This window comes from Apis laboriosa, unplaced genomic scaffold (assembly GCF_014066325.1).
Source record: "Apis laboriosa isolate Shangri-la unplaced genomic scaffold, ASM1406632v1 scaffold16_cov148, whole genome shotgun sequence".
NCBI lineage: Eukaryota > Metazoa > Arthropoda > Insecta > Hymenoptera > Apidae > Apis > Apis laboriosa.
Genome location: NW_025222129.1, coordinates 1,549,931 through 1,570,397, shown reverse-complemented (window position 1 = coordinate 1,570,397; position 20,467 = coordinate 1,549,931). Strand labels below are relative to the sequence as shown.

General features: G+C 31.7%; 3 protein-coding genes across 10 annotated transcripts in view; 2 read left to right on the top strand and 1 right to left on the bottom strand.

Moving 5' to 3' along the window:
• Positions 1–913: 913 nt before the first annotated feature.
• Positions 914–8,256, top strand: LOC122710992 (RING finger protein 207-like). Of its 8 annotated transcripts, XM_043929311.1 has the most exons (10): positions 917–1,163; positions 1,545–1,777; positions 1,930–2,172; positions 2,834–2,982; positions 3,085–3,869; positions 4,249–4,596; positions 4,677–4,959; positions 5,021–5,410; positions 6,148–6,410; positions 6,492–8,256. In XM_043929311.1, exons 3-10 carry the CDS (start codon positions 1,955–1,957, stop codon positions 6,714–6,716), a joined length of 2,661 nt encoding a protein of 886 aa, XP_043785246.1. In that variant the 5' UTR covers positions 917–1,163; positions 1,545–1,777; positions 1,930–1,954; the 3' UTR covers positions 6,717–8,256. The 8 variants fall into 8 exon arrangements, with proteins under 8 accessions (XP_043785248.1, XP_043785246.1, XP_043785244.1 ...); XM_043929313.1 differs by lacking the exon at positions 6,492–8,256 and having other exon boundaries at positions 914–1,163; positions 5,021–5,424; positions 6,148–6,467; XM_043929309.1 differs by having other exon boundaries at positions 918–1,163; positions 1,545–1,809; positions 6,148–8,256.
• Positions 8,257–8,864: 608 nt separating this feature from the next.
• LOC122711196 (poly(A) RNA polymerase, mitochondrial) lies at positions 8,865–11,410 on the bottom strand. Its single transcript, XM_043929732.1, has 7 exons — positions 11,281–11,410; positions 10,624–10,787; positions 10,315–10,524; positions 10,003–10,221; positions 9,721–9,929; positions 9,430–9,650; positions 8,865–9,370 (listed from the first exon to the last, which is right to left on the bottom strand). The coding sequence occupies exons 1-7, from the start codon at positions 11,408–11,410 to the stop codon at positions 8,865–8,867; spliced, it is 1,659 nt and encodes a 552-aa protein (XP_043785667.1).
• Positions 11,411–12,749: 1,339 nt separating this feature from the next.
• LOC122711197 overlaps positions 12,750–20,467 on the top strand; it is a 70,063-nt gene continuing 62,345 nt past the window's right edge. The window contains exons 1-2 of the mRNA XM_043929733.1: positions 12,750–13,577; positions 16,350–16,387. Coding sequence (XP_043785668.1) covers positions 16,352–16,387 — 36 coding nt within the window. The 5' untranslated portion in view covers positions 12,750–13,577; positions 16,350–16,351. The remainder of the gene's footprint in view (positions 13,578–16,349; positions 16,388–20,467) is intronic.

Genomic DNA, 20,467 nt, shown 5'->3' with positions numbered 1-20,467 from the left:
CGATTTTTGGCGGCTTATTCTACCCTCATCAGATAATTTTGATGTTAGTTGTTACTATTATTCGTTATTGATATTTTTATCTGACTAAATCAAAAAATATGTGCGTGATCAAAGAAAATTGTGGAATAGTTTCAAATTTATTATATAGTTAACATATATTGATCTGATTTTCAGATTAAATGTTCAAGTTGAAAATAATAATTAAAAACATCAAATAAACAAAAAGAAATGAAATCTTGTTATTATATTATATTATTTTGTTTATCTTGTAAAAAAATAATTTTTTTTCATATTTATCTTAAGGGAAAAAAATATTAACTATAAACTTTTATTCAATATATTTTACTTATTATTTTTTATATTAATTTATAGGTTAATTTTATAAATTAGTCACATAAAATAAATGAATATTCAATAATGAAATTATATCATAAATATATATAGTATATATAGTATAATATTTTTATATAATATATAATATATATAATATCATTATTATTTTATAAAAGAGAAATAAAAAGCGAGAAAATTTAATTTTTAAAAGTATTCGCATTTTAAGTTCTTAGGTTATTTTAATATTAGTTTTTATTACTTTTATCTTTATACATTTCATATATCTTGAAATCATGATATATTTTATGCATCCCTGATCTAGGGATATCGACGCATAATGACCAACATTTCTATCTTAAAATGATTATTACTAAATGAATCACAATTTTTATTCAAAGTTTCTTTTGAATATTCTACTGTAATATTCCATAAGAAAAAATTATTAGATTTTTAATAATAATTAGCCGATATTACGGAATATTTTCTTTAAATATCTAATTATCGGTCATCATATACCAAACTATACCTGAAGCTAGTTACAATATAATAATAGATGAACGATTCTCTATGTTTCACTATATATGTAAATCTCTGCAAGAGTGCAGAAAATGTGATGTAGTAGTTGAACCAGGGGTTGAAGTGATACTCTCACGCATATAGATCGAGTATATACATACTATATGCACCCTTATCTGTTAGTGATAGATTAAAAGATTCTCTGAGAATTTATAGAGCATTTGAAAAAAACATTTGAAGTTCTACTTGTAATTTTTATATCTTATATTACTAAATAATATATTATTATATTGTTTCATCGTGTCTTGTAACAGGTGTTTATAAATGTTAAATTACATAGGTGATAGTGAAAGTTATATTCATTAAATTGTTATTCAGAATAATACAATTATCATTATTTTGTATTTATAAAAAAAATAATTTTGCTTTACATTTTTAATTTTTATAATATATTTATTTCTATATTTATATTGAATAAATAAGAAAAAATAAGTATTTACAGAAATTTTAATATTTTAATCATTTTTAAATTTTTTTAAAATTTCAGATATAAGTAGATTTTCAAATATATTTTTATAGAAATTATTAAATTTCTTGAAAAATTATAAGGAAAAAGTGAAAAATGTATTGTAAATGAATTTATATACATACATCACTGCCTCTGCACACTTACGTCATAGCTACCCTGTGTGCAGATCGGTGCAGCCTTACCACGCAGCAGCGTGTGCAGCAGCAGCAGCAGCAGCCTGTCCTCTTTTCTCCGTTACTAGCATCCTTAGTGGAGGGGTGAGATTGGTGGCATTTCAGTGACGTCAGAGTCGATCGTCAGGCGCAACTGAGGGTTTGCGCCCATCATACTACGTCAGAATGACGAGCCGATAAACTATCCATCAGGGTTTTCTGCGGCGGGCGGGCCAACGGTCTTAGGGTAAACATTCTTTCCGATCGTTTTAATTAGTCGTACGTTGTTTTTTATCTGCTTTTATTAAATTGTGATGAATTTATGAATATAAAAAAGAGAAAAGAATGAAGAAAACTACTGACGCGATTGTCGAGCACATTCTGGATTCTCATTTTTAGGTGGCCGCCGTTGGTTTGGCCGACGATGGCGAACTCGGCGGGGACAACAGTTGACGGTATCGACGTCGGTGAGAATGATGGTACAACAGGAGTAACTGGTGGCGGTCCAAGGAATCCTCTCATCTGCGGCGTCTGTCATGACTATTATAACGAGCCTTGCCTGCTATCCTGCTTTCACACCTTTTGTGCCCGCTGCATTCGTGGCCCTCATCTTGAGGGAAAAGTCTCCTGTCCTATCTGCGGGTAGATAACAACGACTGTTATTGCATGGCGTCCTTAGGGTGGGTGATGATCCCAGGTCTGGCTTAGGTTCGGCTACAATGTGCATGTCATTATATTTCCTAGTTCAATTATATATGTAGATTTAAATCCAAGTATAATGAGAAAATTTGTTATATTTAATTAATTTTTTATAATAATTTTTTGCTTTATACAATTTCATTTCAATTTTAGGGATAAAATTATGAAATATTCTAATTTTTTTTTATATTTGTACAATAGAATGTATAGTTCAATCTCTATTTAAAACTATTTAATTAATATATTTAATATTATTGAAATATGTATTAAAATCTAGATGTGAATCTATTTTTATTATTTATATTATTTATAGATTATTATTATCTTGTAAATACATACTTGATTTGACAATATCTCTTTATTGTAAAGTATGTGCGATTCTAATTTATTATGCAGAATAAAATTCTTTAGTTTTCCATTTTGCTATAATAGTTTTCTGACATTTTTTTTCTTTTATATATTATTTTCATTAGAATCCATTTTTATAATCTATAATAATATTCTTATTTTGCAAGACTTAAAATATATATCTTTTTCATTACTATTAAATTTATCTTTAACAATCCTTTATTTTTGTAAATTTTAAATATATTATTTTATATAGGCAACAGACACAACTAAAAGATGGAGCACAACTACCACCGCCCGATCAGCTGATACGTCAGTTAGTTGAATTGGCAAATTCTGAAAATCCACCTTGTGCCAATTGTGATAAGCGTGACAAATCTACTATGTTTTTCTGTACAACATGTGGTACGTTACAAGTAATATTAAATAATTTATTTTACTATCTTGTGTATTAAAAAGTAGTATCATCTGCTCTAAGAACTTAAAATTATTCTTATATATATACAGGACAAGCATTGTGTACACACTGTAGGGAGCATACCCACCGAGCAAAGATGTTCTCTACCCATGAAGTGCTGCATATGAGCAAATGCGCCAAGGATACCCAACGTCGTTGCCCTACCCATGGAGAACAATATATAATGTACAGTCAAAGTGCCAAATGCATGCTGTGCGCTACTTGTTTTCGCGATACTCCTGCAGATGCGAGACTTCATTGCGTTGATATCGAAACTGCCTGGCAACAGGCATCAAAGAAGATGGAACGAGCTGTTAATTCTATCTGCGAACTACAAGCTGGTGTGCGGGATGGAGTATTGGCTTTAAAATCACAATTGGATGAACTACGACATAGTTTGGATTCCGAAAAGAGAACATTGAATTCTTTCTGTCAGGGAATGCAAGAAGCTATAACAAAAACACATGGAAGTGCTTTAACGGAGTTACAACGACAGTTTGAAACGAAGGAGAGGATGGTTCGCAGTCAATTGTTATCACTAGGTAGCGCACTACCTGTACTGCAGATGCATTTAATGCTGTGCACCGCCTTCACAAGCGGTGCCACGAAATATCAATTTCTCGAGCTAGCCCATCCAATGTTAGACCGGCTTAGTCGAGTCGCACAATTAGGATATCCATCGAGGCCACCTTTGCTGACCGCGCATTTGAAGACTAATTATAAGAATGAATTTGCTCGTGCACTACAACCATATGTGGGTCAAGCACAGACTCCGAAAGAATCATTATATGATCAAACTCACACGATGACTCAGCAGGATCCGCCAGTGATTCAGGTATCTAGACTCATTTAGCTCGGTCACCTCGATTACAAAATTCCATCTTTACGTTCATATTACAAGTTTCTTTTTCATTGCATTTCTCGCGCACACTTCTGTGTAAGTATTTTTGTTTACAGGATTTTACTCGATATATGATGTGGCTTGTACTTAATCGTATGGTGGTAGTTAGTAGCCAGATTAGAATACAGTCATTCTTGTAGCAAATTGACTGTTCTTGGCAGACGTGAAAACGTTTCGTTTCTTGTTAGTTTCTTAGCCGATGATGTGGTAGTCAGTATCAGACTCTTTATTCAGACCCGTATATATTTATATACACGTCTGATGTGCTAGGAAGAAATGACCGGGCGTTTACGTAAAGCATTTCTTTTCCAAGCAGAGCAGCAAATCTGCTCAGAGGATTCCGACCAAGAGTGGGACCGACGGTGGACCGTTTTCCAATCACTGCCGAACATTTGATACTCAGTTAAAGGAATTGAATCAACAGTTGCTCACAGTGAAGGAACGTTTAGGGGAATTGCATCGCGACGTAGCACTTTTGAGAAGAGCCAACACACCTCCGTTAGGCACACGTTACGAACAAGTGGCAAGAGATTGTCGAGTATTAGAGCAACAATTAGAGCATTATCAAATGGAACTAGAACGTCTTAGAAATGTGTTTGATGCGCTTTGGGATGAACAGATATGTAGAATTCACATAGAAAAAGAAATATTCCATTCACAGGTATTCTTCAGATTTTATTATTGATAAAAGTAAAAATATCTTCTATAACATCTTGATTAATATATTTTTTCTTTATTTAGATGAATGATATTCTATCATTGAGAAGTCAGGTAAAACAATTGCAAAATCTTGCTCAACAATTAGAACCATTTATAAAATCCTTTGCAACTGGAGTGAGTGCTGGTGAAGTAAGCATGACAGCTTCTGATGTAGCCAGTAATCAGCATTTACAGGCGTTATTGGATCACTTGGCACGATTACAAATGCAGGAACCCCCGCAACCACAAACTCAAGCTCCAACTAAGGATCATCGACATTCGCGCACTACTGCTACCAGTGCTGATAATGCACTTTACATGAAAGGTATATATTTTTAGTTACAATGTGTCTCAATTTTAAGAATATATATAAATTTTTAATTTAGAAACCAAAGAGGTACCGACACGTTGTCGTACTCCTTCCGGTGGTGTCGAAGCTGTTTTGGATTCGAGTGGAAATATCGTTGTTTATGGAACAGCCAAGTCTACAGATCCCAAAAGAGGAGTGCTTAGTCAGTTGATTGAAAAAGCTAGAAGTAAAGAAGATCGTAAAAAGTCACCAGGGAGAGAGGAAAGTCGCGATCGTAGTCAGAGTCGACGACCAAGAAAATCTCCCGATAGTACAAAACCAAAGACACCGCCTGGTCACTGGTCTGCCAGCAAAGTACGTTCTTTGTATCGATCATTGAAGGGTGGCAGCGGAGACAATTCTGCCGAAGGACTTGATCAAACGGAAAGATGTACGGATTCCCAGCAACCACAGTCGCATACGGCTGGTAAGAACAAATCTGTAAGGATTATATGTACGACTAAATAGCGTTAGAAAAAATTTAATGCTTTAATGATTAAAAAATTATGTAGATAGTATTTATAGATTGATGTAAATAAAATTCTGATAAATGTACGCAAGAATTATTGTACTATCGCGTTTAATTTAGGAATGATAAATGCACTTAAATGTTATTTTTAGTTAAGTTATCATTTAAAATCAGATCAGCTAATCAATTAAGTTAATGAACAGAAACTCTTAGAGTAAATCAGAATAAGCCAACGTGCGAAGAATTGGAATTGATATTACATTATCATACTTAAAATAATATTATGGAATATGTAGTAATTTTTTAATGTTATACAGTTCAAGTATTTTTTTCATTTGGAACTCTATCAAAATAATTAATTACATAATATATAATTAAAATAATCCATAAATATAAGGTCCAATTAAATCCATCCTTTAATTATCTTTTGTATAATACTTTTTTTTTTAAAATAATATATACTTTTTCAAATTCTTTTATTTAATGAAACAAATATTTTGCATTGGATCTTAATCAAAATCTTAGTTTTCTGTTCTAAAAATATTTTAAATCAAATCAAAATGAATTTTTTATAACATTAATTTCTCTAAAATATCAACATAATTCATTTCACAGAAAAATGTATGATGAGATAGATATATTTGATTTAATTCATTCTGATTCATTCATTTAAATCATCCATATATTTCTAACAGGCGAAGAAGGAGAATATCAACGAATTTCGGAGGCATCCAGCACTGGAGAGGCAAAAAAACGCGTTCAGGCTCAAGTACATGCAGTTCCTGACGAACAATCAATTTCTGCAGGCAAAGGAACCAAAGTGTATCCAGCCAGTGATTCGGAGGATGTATTCTATGCGGATGAAAAGACAGAAATAAGGAGACGTCGTCGTGCAAGTTGCGACAGCCTAAGTACCACTGGCTCAGGAAGCAGGCGGTCGAGCATCATTGATGGGACGGTAGGTCAATCCGCGCAGGATCCCAGGAAAACAATGGTTCTTTTGATCGGATCTACACCGAAGTCATCGTCTCTGGTGCAGAAGCAGCGTTCCTGGGAAACATTTCCGCGGCCAAAAAGCAAACGCAGCGTAACGACTACTGAGGGTGGAGCTTCGTCTCTTAGCCAATTGAAGAAAACAGATAGTTTCGAGGGACACGAGGAAACGGTGAGGACGCTGGTGGCAGCCGTGCAGGAAACGAGATCGCATCTACATCATCGTCATATGCACCATCATCGCCATCACCGGAAGAGCAAGACAAATTAATTACAACTGATTGTTGATCAATCTTGTTCGAGGAAGATCCGCGATGAAGGTTACAAGGAGTTTTTTTCAAGAGGTATCCAGCCCGGATGGTCAAAGTGCGGAAGTAGATTTTAAGTAGAAAGAAAATTAAATCGAAATAAAAGTATTTATTAGACTGTTTTGGTAGTTTGATTTGCATTTGGCTATCCGGGAGAGTTAATACCCTCCAAAATAATGCCTAGCATACATCGGAGAAAGTACTATCGAAAGACTGTATGTTTACGATGGCACATTATTATTGGTAGGAAAAAATATTGTTATGCAAAATGGTACTACAAAAATTTTTTTTTCCAAATATTTTGAACGTTTTATTAGAGATGTTATAATAATAAAAAAAAAAAAAAAATAGAAAGGGCATTTCGTGTAATGTATATAATACTAAATGAAAATAATTTTACGAATTAGAAATCATTTATCGCTATAAACTGCCATTGAAAGCACCTTCGACAAGTGCATATTTTTACTTTTATGAAATATTGTAACTTTTTCGAATTTTATTTTTGGGTTTGGACCAAGAACTGTTTTTAATATTTTTTATATAATCATCTCGTATAATTGCTCGGGTAATTTTTACTCCCATGTATGTCTAGTCAGAGTTGTTTCAGGGTCAACCAGCCTTCAACGTAGAGCAGTCCTCAATTTTTTATTGAACAGTATTTTGATTGCACTTTGAAGCGCCGAAGGTCATAATATGCTGCCAATAGTAAAATAAAAACAATACATTATGTATACATATATATAAAAAAAAAAAAATTAAAATTGATAAATGGTACTCTTGTTGTTGATGCAATCTTTACATGGTGCATAAAACATTCAGAGACTCGAATTAGGATTAGAGAGACATCGATAAATTATATGTGGTATACACGAAGTTAGGATTTAATTAATACTATTATTGGTATTACTATTACTATTAATATTATTATTATTATGAAAAAGAATAAAAAGATAAACAAGAAGGAAAAAAATTAAAAAATGGAGAAATAATTTTCCATGCTGCTCAAATCGCGCGTTTTCTTTAATTTGGATTTGGAATTGGATTAAAAATAATAAATTTTATAAATTGTTCAAAATTGATTCATAAAAATTAGAATTTATATATAATAAATTCAAAGTACTTTATACAATATATACCAAATCTCTATAGTTTAACGATGAACAGATCATCGATTATATATAAGAGATTAAAGTAACCAGTACTTTATCTTGATAAGAAAAATAGCCTAATTACAAGTGTATTTGTAATTTGCCAAATGCACAAGAATTCACCGTCTATTCCACAATATGCTCTAATTGCATAGGTGCATTAAATGTTTTTACAATTACACACATATATATATATATATAAAATGTTTGAGGTAATTGTATTACGAAAAATATACAGCTTATACTATGAAAAACGAAAGTTTTTCATAGGAATTAAATAAATCGTTTAAAGGATTAAAAAGATATCATGATCTTTATATAGATCATGAATTACAATTATAGTACATGTACACGATTAATTATACATAAAAAATGTCAAATTGCTGATAATAGAGAAATATACAAGTTACAAACTATAAAGTTGTTCAATTGTTGGTAAATATTTTGACTGTTATTTAATGCAATGAATTTACTAATATTTAATTTAATTTTAATATATTCTTTTCCTTTATTATATCAATTTTTATTATTTAATGATTTGATGAAAGATACATATACAATATATACATCAATGATTATTCTCATAAAAATTATCTTTTTATAATTGATTCATTGAAAAAATGCAGTAAAAATATAATATATTAAAATTTTTTATATTATTGTACATTATATACACTATAAACATTACATTGAAATATACATTGAATGAAAATAAGAATTACGCGTTATACATTTTAATGCTACTTGATACAGATTTGATTGTACTAATTTGAATTATATTATTATTTTTGTTTAATAAAATATATATAAAATATAGTTCATTGCTATAAATTTATATTCCATATTTTTATCTTTTTATGATTCTTATATCATTAAATTATATAAAAAATTATACTTACAAATTGGATAAACTGTAGAAAAAATTGATTGCGAATAAATTAATTAAAATTTATATATTTATTATTACTTTATTATATTCTTTTCCATTGTTTTTAAAACATTAATATTAATTTTGTTTATAGATTCGTTTAAAAAATTTTTTTGCTTAAATTTATTACTATCTTTATTAATATCATCAATTTTAGTTGATTTTATAATTTCATAATTGTATATATGGTTTATCTCTGTCGACTTCAATGATGTCAAATTAATTAATTCTATAAGAGCATTCCTTTCATTTGATTCTACTAATATTTGCAATGCTTTTCGAAAGTGGTCTATCAAACGCGTTAATTCAAATATCGTGATATTTTTACTAACATTTAATGTTATGTCAAATGGATTATAAATATAAAGCGGTGACAAATCTTGTTTCGGTTTGAGTTTTCCTTCTTTTATGCAAATTGCTTGCATTTTAAAATCAAAAATACTGTAATATTCGAAAAATCCATATAAGAGATTATTTAAAGAGTCATTATTATAATTTATAGAATTTTTCCACTCAGAATGCCAATTTTTTTTTGACTTTTCTGTAAATATAAAATTTAATATAATAAATATATAAAATTCTTTTAATATTTATACTTACTTATGTAATATTTTATTACATTTAAAGAAGGTAATATATTTTTTATTTGTAAATAAAATATAATTAACAAAGTAAGGGAAAAATTCGTGATCCAATGCCCTGAAATTTCCTTTGTTATATCCATATTTCTTGCCCATTTACGAATAGTGCAAATAAGTGGTTTAACACGCGAATCCATTTCTCCATATCCATATAACAATTCAGACATATGTAGCGCAACTCTGTATACATTTTATACAGTTTCAAAAGCAATCATACATTTTATAAAGATAAGAAATATTTACTACATACACGTTTGTGCTACTGAGATCACAATGCATATTTGTATTTTGATTAAAAAATTTAATTATTGGAACTCGTGCTTCAAGAATTTTTTTTATATCATTAATACCAGGAATACAAATTTTTATTACTGTGCCTATTGCATCCAAGAATTCTTTCTGTTCATTCCTTTCTGTAAGATGGACAGGTTGTGTCATGTACAAAAAATTTTTTGAAGACTGAAAGAAAATTTCAATTTCTATAAAATTAAAACAAAATTAAATCATTATAAAATTATATTTTTATACTTACATTATTTATAATGTTTGAGACATATGTTTTACATAATAAATCAAGATCACATCCTATTTGACCAAAACCATTAACAGAAGATCCAAATGGTATGACATTTATATTGGTAAATAATCTAGATAAATAATAAGAAATTTGTTCAGCAGTAAAAAATCTCAGCCTTGTATCTAAATCTGTAATTTTTAACATATTGTAAAGAGAAATCATTTGTTCCGATATCTAAAAACATTAATTAATTAAATATTATACATATTATATATAACTTTTAATATGTATTATTATATTCAATTTATAATTAGTTTTATATATTACAGAGTTTTTATATTCTAATATTTTTTTAATTTGATTGAAATTAGGAGGTTTAAATATTGTTGAATTTTTTGACGTATTTGTTAAATTTTTAGTTTTATACAAAAATAATGGTGTAACAGAGTGAGCATAGTCTGAATTTATTTTACATGAAGCTAAATTTCTAAAAATTTCCACATCTTTCTCTGCTCTTAATTCTATTAATAGAAAACACTAAAAAAAATATAATATACATAATTATTCAAATATATATTTAACATTGTCAATTTTCAAATTAACAAATATAAAATAAAAATCACAGAAGATACTTACTCTATCATTTATTGTATTATAAAAGAACATTTTTTCAATATTCACATATTTTGTACAAAATTTTTCCAAATCATTAATATAATTTTCTGCTACCCTTACTAAAATAGATTTTTTTGCTTGAGTTTGTCTAAATTTAAGCATTTGTTCAAATGTCATATTTTTACCTACAAAATTTTTTATTTTTAATTTACTTTTGATTTTTTAACATATTTAATATATTAACATTTTTAAACAATATTTTTTATAATAATGTTGTTTTATAATAATACTTGTTATTATACTTAAATTATTTAACTAAAAAAGATTAGTTATTCTATTTGATATTTTAAATTATTTATAATCTTTTATTGTATGACATATATCTGTTAATCGTACTATATATTCAATGTTAAAATTTCAATTAGATGATTAATAAATTAATAAAAGTAAATAAATAAAATATAAGTAAAATTCTAACCTATAATAAATTTAATGAAATGATTATGTCATTAAAATAAAAATTTAAAAAATTATATTAATAAATTAATTATGAAATAAAAAAATAAATTTAAAGACGAAATAAATAAAAAAAATTTATTATGAAAGTGTAATCATTTATATAAATGAGGTTATGGACCAGAAATATAATTTTTTAAAACTGGTATTTTAAAACCATACCATACTTGATATCTGCCTGATTTTTAAGATTATAGTCTGTTTTACATCTTTTTATGTTTACTATACATTTACAATAAAATGTATTTAATATGAATCCAAAATTTATATTAACTCGATGTACAAGCGCCATTTCTATATGATATACTCTAGCGTCAAGCACGTGGAATTTGATCTGGACACATACATACTTACAATCGATAAAGTAAGTATTTACACTTATATATTTTTAGATTTATACAATAGTAATCACACTATTACATAATTAAAAATAGTAAAAATATTAAGTATTAATTTATTTAATAAATTTCAATTTAATTATTAAAATTTAAAATTTAATTATTTGCAATCAAGCGAAATATACGATTACTCATTTGGATTATCGATATGAATATAATTTTGTATAATTAACATACTAACATAGTACTTATTATAAAATAATATCAAAAATTTTGATATTAAAAATTAATCTTAATTCATTTTTAAACTTTTTATCATAAATTTGACATTTTTTTGAAAAGTTATATATTATAAAAATATTAAAATTTATATGAATATAATCAGGATCTATTACATACATTATGTCATAATATTAAAAATTTTTATAACATATAGAAGAATATTATATTGTATCTTGAACTTGAAAAAGTTTTAAAATTCTACATCCCTTGGATGGAAAGGAGTGCAGTATAGTATCTAAGCCAGGCGATGACGTAAGCGCAGACTATCATTTCGATACATGCAAACATTTTTTTTCTTTAATAAATATTTTATCAATTCCAAGAAATATTAATTTTGTATTGTAATTTTCTAAATTTAAAGAAATTCTTAAAAATAAAAGAAAAAAAGTTTGAAAGTCTATCGTAAATTTTTTAGGATATATATATATATATATTTTCGATTTAAAAATTTTAAAATCTAAATATGAAGAAAAGAAAATATCATAAAAATAAAATTAAAAATATTTTTACATTAAAAACGAAATTTTAATTGAATAATAAGAAATAAGCATCACACAAGTTATTTTTATACTAAAATTTCATTTGTAAAATGGTTAAATTCGTCATTCAACGATCAAGAAACAAAGACAAACGCTCTAGTGTCGCACTCTATCGGTTGATCGTTCAAATATTTCGCAAATATTCGCTACAAGTTCTTTTTCTCCGTTTCATCTTTATATATTCTCTCGCATTTTTCTTTAATTCATCGTTGCTTCGTTCTTTTCTCACAAAAGAGAATTTTAAACGCAATCCTGCGTTATTTCCTCCTATTATCTTCAAATTTATTAATTTTACCGTTCTTCTTTTCTTCCATAACGAAAACTATCTATCTCTGTTTCTTCACTTCATAACGCGTATCATTGCTTCTCTCTACAATTCTCCCTCTCTTTTACCTCTCTGGTCAGCTCTTCAGTTAGTTCGTCCTGCGAGGGGAATACAGAGGTAACAGGGACCGTGTACAGGGGACGAAGCCAGTGCAGTCTCGAGCCTCGCGTCGATCGCAACGGATTTCATTATTTCTCGGCTCTCTCCATGCTCGACTGCCTCTTTCTAGAGTAACGAACCGCCGGCAGGTGTGTGGTGCAGTGGCGATAATAAAACACGTGAAAATAATCCTTTTGGCTAGAGGAACGTGGAAATGTTCTATTCGAAAGAGATCGATTACGATTTATTGCAAAAATTAATACCGTGGAATTGATGATAATAAAATAATCAGAATTCTTCAGAAAGATATCCGTTCAACCAGAAGTAAATTTGAGGAGAGAATATAATAACTCTATCTCGCGATAAAAAATATCTAAATGACAGGAATCGGTTGCGTCAATCAAATTAATCTCACAAGAGTACGATGATGATTGTTTTATCTCTACGACGAGCACGAGATGAATCTTAGAGATTTTAGAATCTCGTAAATGATCGAGAAGAATTATTATCGAAGTATCATCCACATTTTGGGGATGTCGACTTACGCGAGATGGACTTTATGGCCGGCAAGAACGCGTTTTCGACGCTATCTGACGAGTATCGCGTGCTACCGGAAGTGTTGATGATGAACGAGCCGGATCCACGAGGTAGATCGAACTGGTGATTTCAAAACGAATTCCGGTGCTTCTTGAAAAGTGATATTTTTGACTTTTCATTTATCGTTTCCCTTTCTCGTTTACGTTTGACTCGTTCTTTCATAAGAACAGTGAAAAAGATTTATTTTTGTCCTTGTCGATATTATAAAAAAAGATCGGATATCTCGGCATCGTCTCGATAATTGAACAATTTTTTGGTGGAAGACGGGTGATCAGACAGGTGAGATATTTTGGCAAACAATTGTTTTACTCTTACATTCTTTGTTCTTTTTCATAATTTTGGATATTTGTAAGATATATTTTGTAGTTTTTTATAAAATAAAAATATAATATGATATATGAAACGATTAACGAAAATGATACATTTACTCGATTTATTGCCTTCATTCGCCCGATCAATTCATTGTATCAGAAGTAATAACTCGTAGATTACGAAGATTAAAGCCTATTAAACGATCGTTTCGGTTTTACATTTTTAATCGCGTTAACACCAAGATGGCGCAATATCTCGTTGCAAGCAAAGACTACAAAGACCACGTTGGCGGACATTCAAGGGCGCAGAAGGCGCCTGGAACGAGTTCTTGACGAGGCTATTGTCAAAACGGATTTGATAAAAAATAAGAACGAGATAAAAAATTCATTACTTACGTCACCGCATCGTCCGACCATAAATTTTCGTTCTAAATTTGGTTCTCCATTCTCAAGGTCGTCGAAAGCGAACACGCGCACATTTCACAATGATTTTGTCACTGCTTATTTATCATTTCCTTTATCCCCACTGAAATCTATTTATCCTCAAAGTGATATTATTTTTCATTACGTATCATACGCATCATAGTTGATTCTAAATTCTTAATCACTCCCAATTCTCAAAATTTAAATAAACAAAATTTTAATAACCTCTCACAATCTTCGTTCACCCGATAAATTCCCTAAATTTTGAATTTTTCACGAAATCGTATCAAAATTTTTATCGCCTACAACATCTATATATCTAAAAATCAAAAAAATCTATATCTTTGAAAAATTCCTTCACATCTGAATAGATCTGGACGCCGATATAGTCCAACTGTATAATTCTTGTTGTACAAGGGTATATTTGAAAAAAAAAAAAATGAATAGGCAGAGGGGTGTAACGCGAGAGTGGGTGACAGCTGGGCGAACAGCGTGGAAGCAATCGTTTCCTTTCTCGAGCGCACTTGCGGAGACACGCACACGGAAAATGGAGGGGGGGGCGAATATTGCCAACGGCTGAATGGATATAACGTGGACTTCATAGTCGGTTTAATGAAACGGCATTATGCAACGGAACTACGCGAAAACGGGTACAAGGCTCGTGACGCTGTTCATCCTCGTAGGCAGGCGTGTGGTGTGGTGACCAAATATGCAATCGCCAAGGATCGTCCACGTTCGCCTCTCGATTTTAGTTCATTCGATGATTAAGATAGATCCTTGAGCGAAAATCGAATTCGTAAATTTAACTTCATCGAAAATAAGATATTATAGTGAGGTGTAAATTGTTCCTTCTCGACGAAAGGGAAGTAACAATTAATAATAGTAATGTTAGTTTTTTTTTTTTTTTTTTTTTTTTTTAGAAAGAAATTATCCTCAGGATCGTTGTTTAACAGATTCTCGTTAACGAGGCTATTGTTTTAGTCGTAAATCTCGAGCTTTCGTAACGGCAACGCGAACGGCATACGTATCGATGACTGAAAAGACGGATATAGCCGTCTTACGCGACAGAAGTCACCGGTGACTTCAACGCCTGGTATGAAACCCTGCCCATTACGTGGGCAACGTTTCAGCGTACTCTTCCTCCTCCTATGTCCAATGAGCCTAGCGATTGGCGTGGAAGAATGAAGCGCGAAGAGTTCGAAAGAAGTTTTTTTATGCACATAAAACGTACGATTCGTATGAGAAAAGGGATATTGATCATTTTATGAAAAATATTTTTTTTTTTTTCTTTTTCTTCCATAACGAAAATTTTCCCATCCAACGGAGGGAAGGGGGAGGGAGGGATAAATTTTTTATAAGCGACAGAAGAGAAGAGAAAGTGAAAGGTGGTGTAAGAGTGGCGTACGGCCCTGGTGGGCTCCCAAGTGCATCGATTCACGAGGCACGAGCCTGGCTCTCCTGGCCGCGGTTAGAAAAGGTGGAAAGAAAAGGTGGCAGAACCTCGCGGGATGTCGATCGACCAGCGTGCCCGTAATAAAATCCCGCGATTCGTCTGGTCGCGAGCTCGAGTGCAATCGAAAATCGGAAGGGAAACGAAGTGGTGGAAAATCGAAAATGGCGTGGAGGGCTCGGTTCGATCGAGCACGGTGGTCCAGTTCGGTGTTGCTCGAGGTCGTTCCTATTCCGTGCACCGGCCTCTCCTCCTGCTCGAAAAAGTGAACGTTGCGTTATGTTCGGCCACCTTCGCGAAACACGGCGTCGCTTTCTCGGCACAGCTCTACTAACCACCTCGAAAACGTTTTCCTTTCTCTCTCTCTCTCTCTTTCTCTCTCCCTTCGAAAAAATCGAACCCAATTTTTCCCCTTTTCTCTCCCTCCTCGTCTCGCCTCGAATTTGATTCGCGATGCCGAGAGATCGAGGCAAATTTCCCGCCGTTTTCTCACCAATTTTCCATCCTTTTAGTCGCGTTATCCGAGATCACGAAATCGATCTCGTCCAATTTTGCCAATTTCTATTATTATTGCGCGTGAGCGGAGAAGAGATTTTTCGGATTTTGGTGGTGCGCGATAAAGACAGATATAATCGATAGGATGGGAGAGTAAAGATAGATGAAGGAGAGAGACACACACGAAGCGAGGAATACATATATATATATATATATATTAATATCGAGTGAATGTATCGATCGAAAAACGATAGACGTGGATAATTCGTGCGATTTTTTTCTCGTAGCAAGTGTTTTTTTTTTTTTGCACGGTCGATCGTACTCATGGGAGTTCGACCCAGTTATTAATAAAGACTTTCTCTTTTATTTTAGCCATGGACTGGCGGGGAGTCGCATTGGCATTTTTATCGGTAAGTAAAGAATCCATCCTTTGTTATATATAAGTGACACTATGCACGTGCTTTCTCATGCTTAATAAAATCGTAATTTTATTCCCCCCCTCTCTTTCTCTCTTTGTCTATCTGTCTATCTATCTATCTATCTCTGTCTTTCTCATCACTCGAATCAAATTTATTCCTTGAACGTGCAACACGAAATACACGAGTATATAAGTGCGACCAATGCCACGCTACGAAATTCCCCTACAACCTTTGATCAATCTTTCGCCTCTAACTCGTGAAATCAGCTGATTTTCAAACTCGATCCTTCGATCCAACACATTTCCGATTTTCATTTTGATTATCTGTAATATCGCTTTAACTTAACTCTTTCTTCCAACGAATTGTACGGAAAATAAACTCGACTGGGGAGGGGAGGGAAGTACGTTGAGCAGGAATGCGGGGAATTATGTAATCCTTTGTTGGTAAGTTGTTAGTTGCTAGGAAAATCGTGTCGAGATGGTTGCAATATATATATATTTTTTTTTTTTACGCTCTGCAATTTTTCACCTCGACGTTAATTTCAAACGCAACAAAAATTCGTAGAATTCTTTTTGAATAATATTAACAGTTCGAATGGATATTTGAATTATTTTTCGATTATTTGCAATTCGTGAAAGTTGGGCTGCGATGAAATTAAATTCTCTTTTCACGAAATATAAAAACCGTGAATATTGGTATTTGGCATCGATTGCTTTGATATAATTTTTCTTTTTTTCCTTTTCTTTTCTTTTCATTCTCGTTTCAAGCTCGTGTTTAACAAGCGTTGCAAACTTTCATATTGCTCCGCGAGCTCGAAATGAAGTCTGCACGAGGTAATTCGAGTGGATGCTCGTTCTTTTTTATGGTAATCATAGTAAACAACGCCTCGTAAAAAACGAAGCGATGTCTCTCTTGACAAAGACCGGCGGGTTTGATGTCGTTAACCCATTCAGGAGGTTGGAATCATGGGTCTGTGCAACGCTTAATAATCGACAACCACTCTGAAATCTCACGATTATACCGATTATTATACCGACCGCGGGCAATTCTTACAAGTGGGCGTTTTTCAAGTTCTTCCGGTTTTTAAATAACTTTTAAAAACAGTTTGCAAACGAGACATTTTCTTTTTTTTTTTTTCTCTCCCCTCCCATTTCGAAACAACTCGCCAATCTCGAGAGCTAATGTGTGTACACGCATATATAAACAACATAACTATAAAGTAAAGTCTCGATCCGAATAAAAATTGCAAGTTTGCGAGAAGAAAGTACGTTTCGCGAGCAAAAGTAAATAACGGCCTTCGAAAAAATATTGAATTTTCATTTGAACGTTTGCACGCGCAAACGTTTTTTTTAAAAAAGAAAAAAAAAAAAAGGGATTGAAAGCAAATTCTCGACGACAAAAATTGGACACTCTCGAGGAGGATGCAAACGTTTGCGGCGCACTCGAGAAGAACAGAGTTTTTAAAAAAAAATTTCCGTGATCACCGCGAGTGCTCGTATCTTCTCGCGAGGAACATAAATCTTGAAACATATTTAAAAAGACAGGACTCGAAAGAGGGGAGAGAACGTGTAGTTTTAAGGCTTAGTAAGGAAAAAAAAAAGAAGAAAAAAAAAAAGAAAAAAGAAAAAAACGAGAAAAAAGAGAAAACGAAAAATACGGGAAATACGTGTTTCCGCATAAAAATCAAAGAGGAGAGCAAAGAGAGGACAGAAATTTCAAAGTATTGGCAAACATTTGCACGAGAAGTTGTGCACGGCGGAGAAAGAGACACAATCTATCGTTGCCACGCCTACTTTTACTCGGTGTTCTTTTAAATATCGGCGCAGGATCTCTTAAGAGCTCTCCCGAGCTCGTTTTCACAAACGTTTCACCGTGAAGTCGATAGGAGAGCCAATACCGGAAGTGAACCGCTAAACGCTCCCTTACGAGCAGTTCACACGTACCGGCGCAAAAGAGAATCGAGCGTGAACTTTCGTCGCTGTTTAGAAGATGATATAAATACTGTGCTCACCGGTGGAAGAAATCGGGTACAATATTTTTATTTTTCTTTCTATGTCATATTTGTCACATATCACTCATCCAAAACAACAATCTGTATCTACATCTCGATGCCAAATTTAATAGTTGAAGTTACGAATAAAATTAGTTACATAAGTTATTTCGATTTATTGTTCATAATAATGATTGCAAATAAATATAAGGAAAAACGAGATTACGTGAAAAGCTGATTCTATTATAATATCTACGAATAAATGTTATTCAAGTATTTTAATAAATAATTACTTAAAGTAATTTTATTCGAAATTTTTAATTAATTATTTTTTTAGATTAATGTCCAATATCTGGCATAGAATCCAGAGAATTCTAACGTATCTATATAATGTAAAAAAAATTTTATTTCTCATAATATGTAATTATAATTTGTAATAATAATTTATAAATGTAATTTTATATTCGAGTAGTTAAGATATAATAATTGTACGCACACGAATGAGCTGGACATATTATATAGATATATTAATATTATATAAAAATAATTAATAGTTTCGAAAACATTTTCAGTTTCCAATCTTGGATGATTATCCTAACGTAACTTCGTAAATGAAATATAATTTTTACGATTTTGAATATTCAAGTTATAGCTCTTCTATTATTGTGTGGCGTGTCAGGTGTCAGGATTGTCAACAAAGCGTCTGAAGTGGGGATATATGATCCTAGCGAAGGACATTTTTTTGCTACTGTGTCGCGAGACTTCTCAGCAGTGAACAGTATACTTTCCGTGACGATACGTTCCAAACACTTTTTCATTTACATTCGTTTATCCATTTTAATAAACTTTGCTCTGTATACGAACGATTTTTATTTGGATTAATGCAAAGTGTATTATTAAAAAAAATTACGTTAACGAATTTATAGAATCTATCTAATCAGTTCACAAATAATAAACTGTACGATTACGCGTATGTGATGAAATTGTTCGTGGTGAAAATAATTAATCAGATCGTGTGTCGGGGACGAGCGTGTTTCAAGATCTCTTACTCTTGCAACTCGTTGACTGTGAAAAACAAGATTAATCCAAAAGGATAGAGTAATTGCGATTTTTCCACTTACGGACAGGAGAGAACATTATCACGGAGAGCGGTCAATAGAAAATCTCGCGTTTGTTTAGCTCGAGAGAGAAAGTTGTGAGTGACGCGGCCAAGTTTAGAACGAGCCATTGCGTAAAATGATTTTTTAACTGATCCATCGAAACTCATCGCCTTGCGTAATTCACAAGGGCGTTCATATCTAATTTGAATAAATCCGAATTTCGAATTCTGGACGAGTCAGCAATCCTTTTGGAATTTCTATACACCCACGTTCAACAATGCTCATTTAATATCTTTAAATCTTCCAGTTTGTGCATCTTCTTCGATCGTGAATGTTTCACGAAGATAACCGTAATTAAGCAGAGTTACTTTTACTTTTTCGAGTAAATAAGTAAATTCCAAAGATTTGAGAGATTTTTTCCGAAATCCGATAATTTTAAAAAATTATCTTCGTAGATAAAAGATTCCGAAAAATAAACAATGGGCATTAATTGGTTGAAAAAGTAAGTGGTTAAAAATTTCGAATAAAATTACTTTTTAAGTAACTATTTATTAAAACGTTTGAATAATAGCTATTATAGTCGAATCCGCTTTTCATATAATCTCAGACAATTACAATTATTTCCAATTATTATTATCGTTTCGATCGATAAATTATCGAAGTTAACTAATGCAAATAACTTTATTCGTAATTTCAAGTATTTAATTTTCCCCACTTGAAAGTAAATAAAGAAGAAACGATTCGTTATGCCATCGAGATATTTTTACATTCTATCTAAAAGCTACGTTACAACAATGACGTCATGGAGAGATACTTATAGGGTAGAGTGAATAATGCGACTTGCGTTATGCGCCACCAGGATCCAGCGTGATGGGAGGCGTTCTCAAGGAGATCTCTACCTACGCTAGATCCGCGATCTACGTCGATCCGATTACCCATTGATCCACTTGATAACTCGGTTGCCCTCGGGCTAGATTACAA

What these genes read in the sequence shown, in the direction of transcription:
- LOC122711196 (XM_043929732.1), bottom strand. Translation starts at nt 11,410, where the DNA reads ATGGCGCTTGTACATCGAGTTAATATAAATTTTGGATTCATATTAAAT. An exon ending in TCAGGCAGATATCAAGTATG is followed by an intron (nt 10,788 to 11,280) that starts GTATGGTTTTAA and finishes AAAATTTTGTAG; the next exon opens with GTAAAAATATGACATTTGAA. An exon ending in TATTAGAATATAAAAACTCT is followed by an intron (nt 10,222 to 10,314) that starts GTAATATATAAA and finishes TAATGTTTTTAG; the next exon opens with ATATCGGAACAAATGATTTC.
- LOC122710992 (XM_043929309.1), top strand. Translation starts at nt 1,955, where the DNA reads ATGGCGAACTCGGCGGGGACAACAGTTGACGGTATCGACGTCGGTGAG. An exon ending in GTCTCCTGTCCTATCTGCGG is followed by an intron (nt 2,173 to 2,833) that starts GTAGATAACAAC and finishes TATTTTATATAG; the next exon opens with GCAACAGACACAACTAAAAG. An exon ending in ACCACAGTCGCATACGGCTG is followed by an intron (nt 5,411 to 6,147) that starts GTAAGAACAAAT and finishes TATTTCTAACAG; the next exon opens with GCGAAGAAGGAGAATATCAA.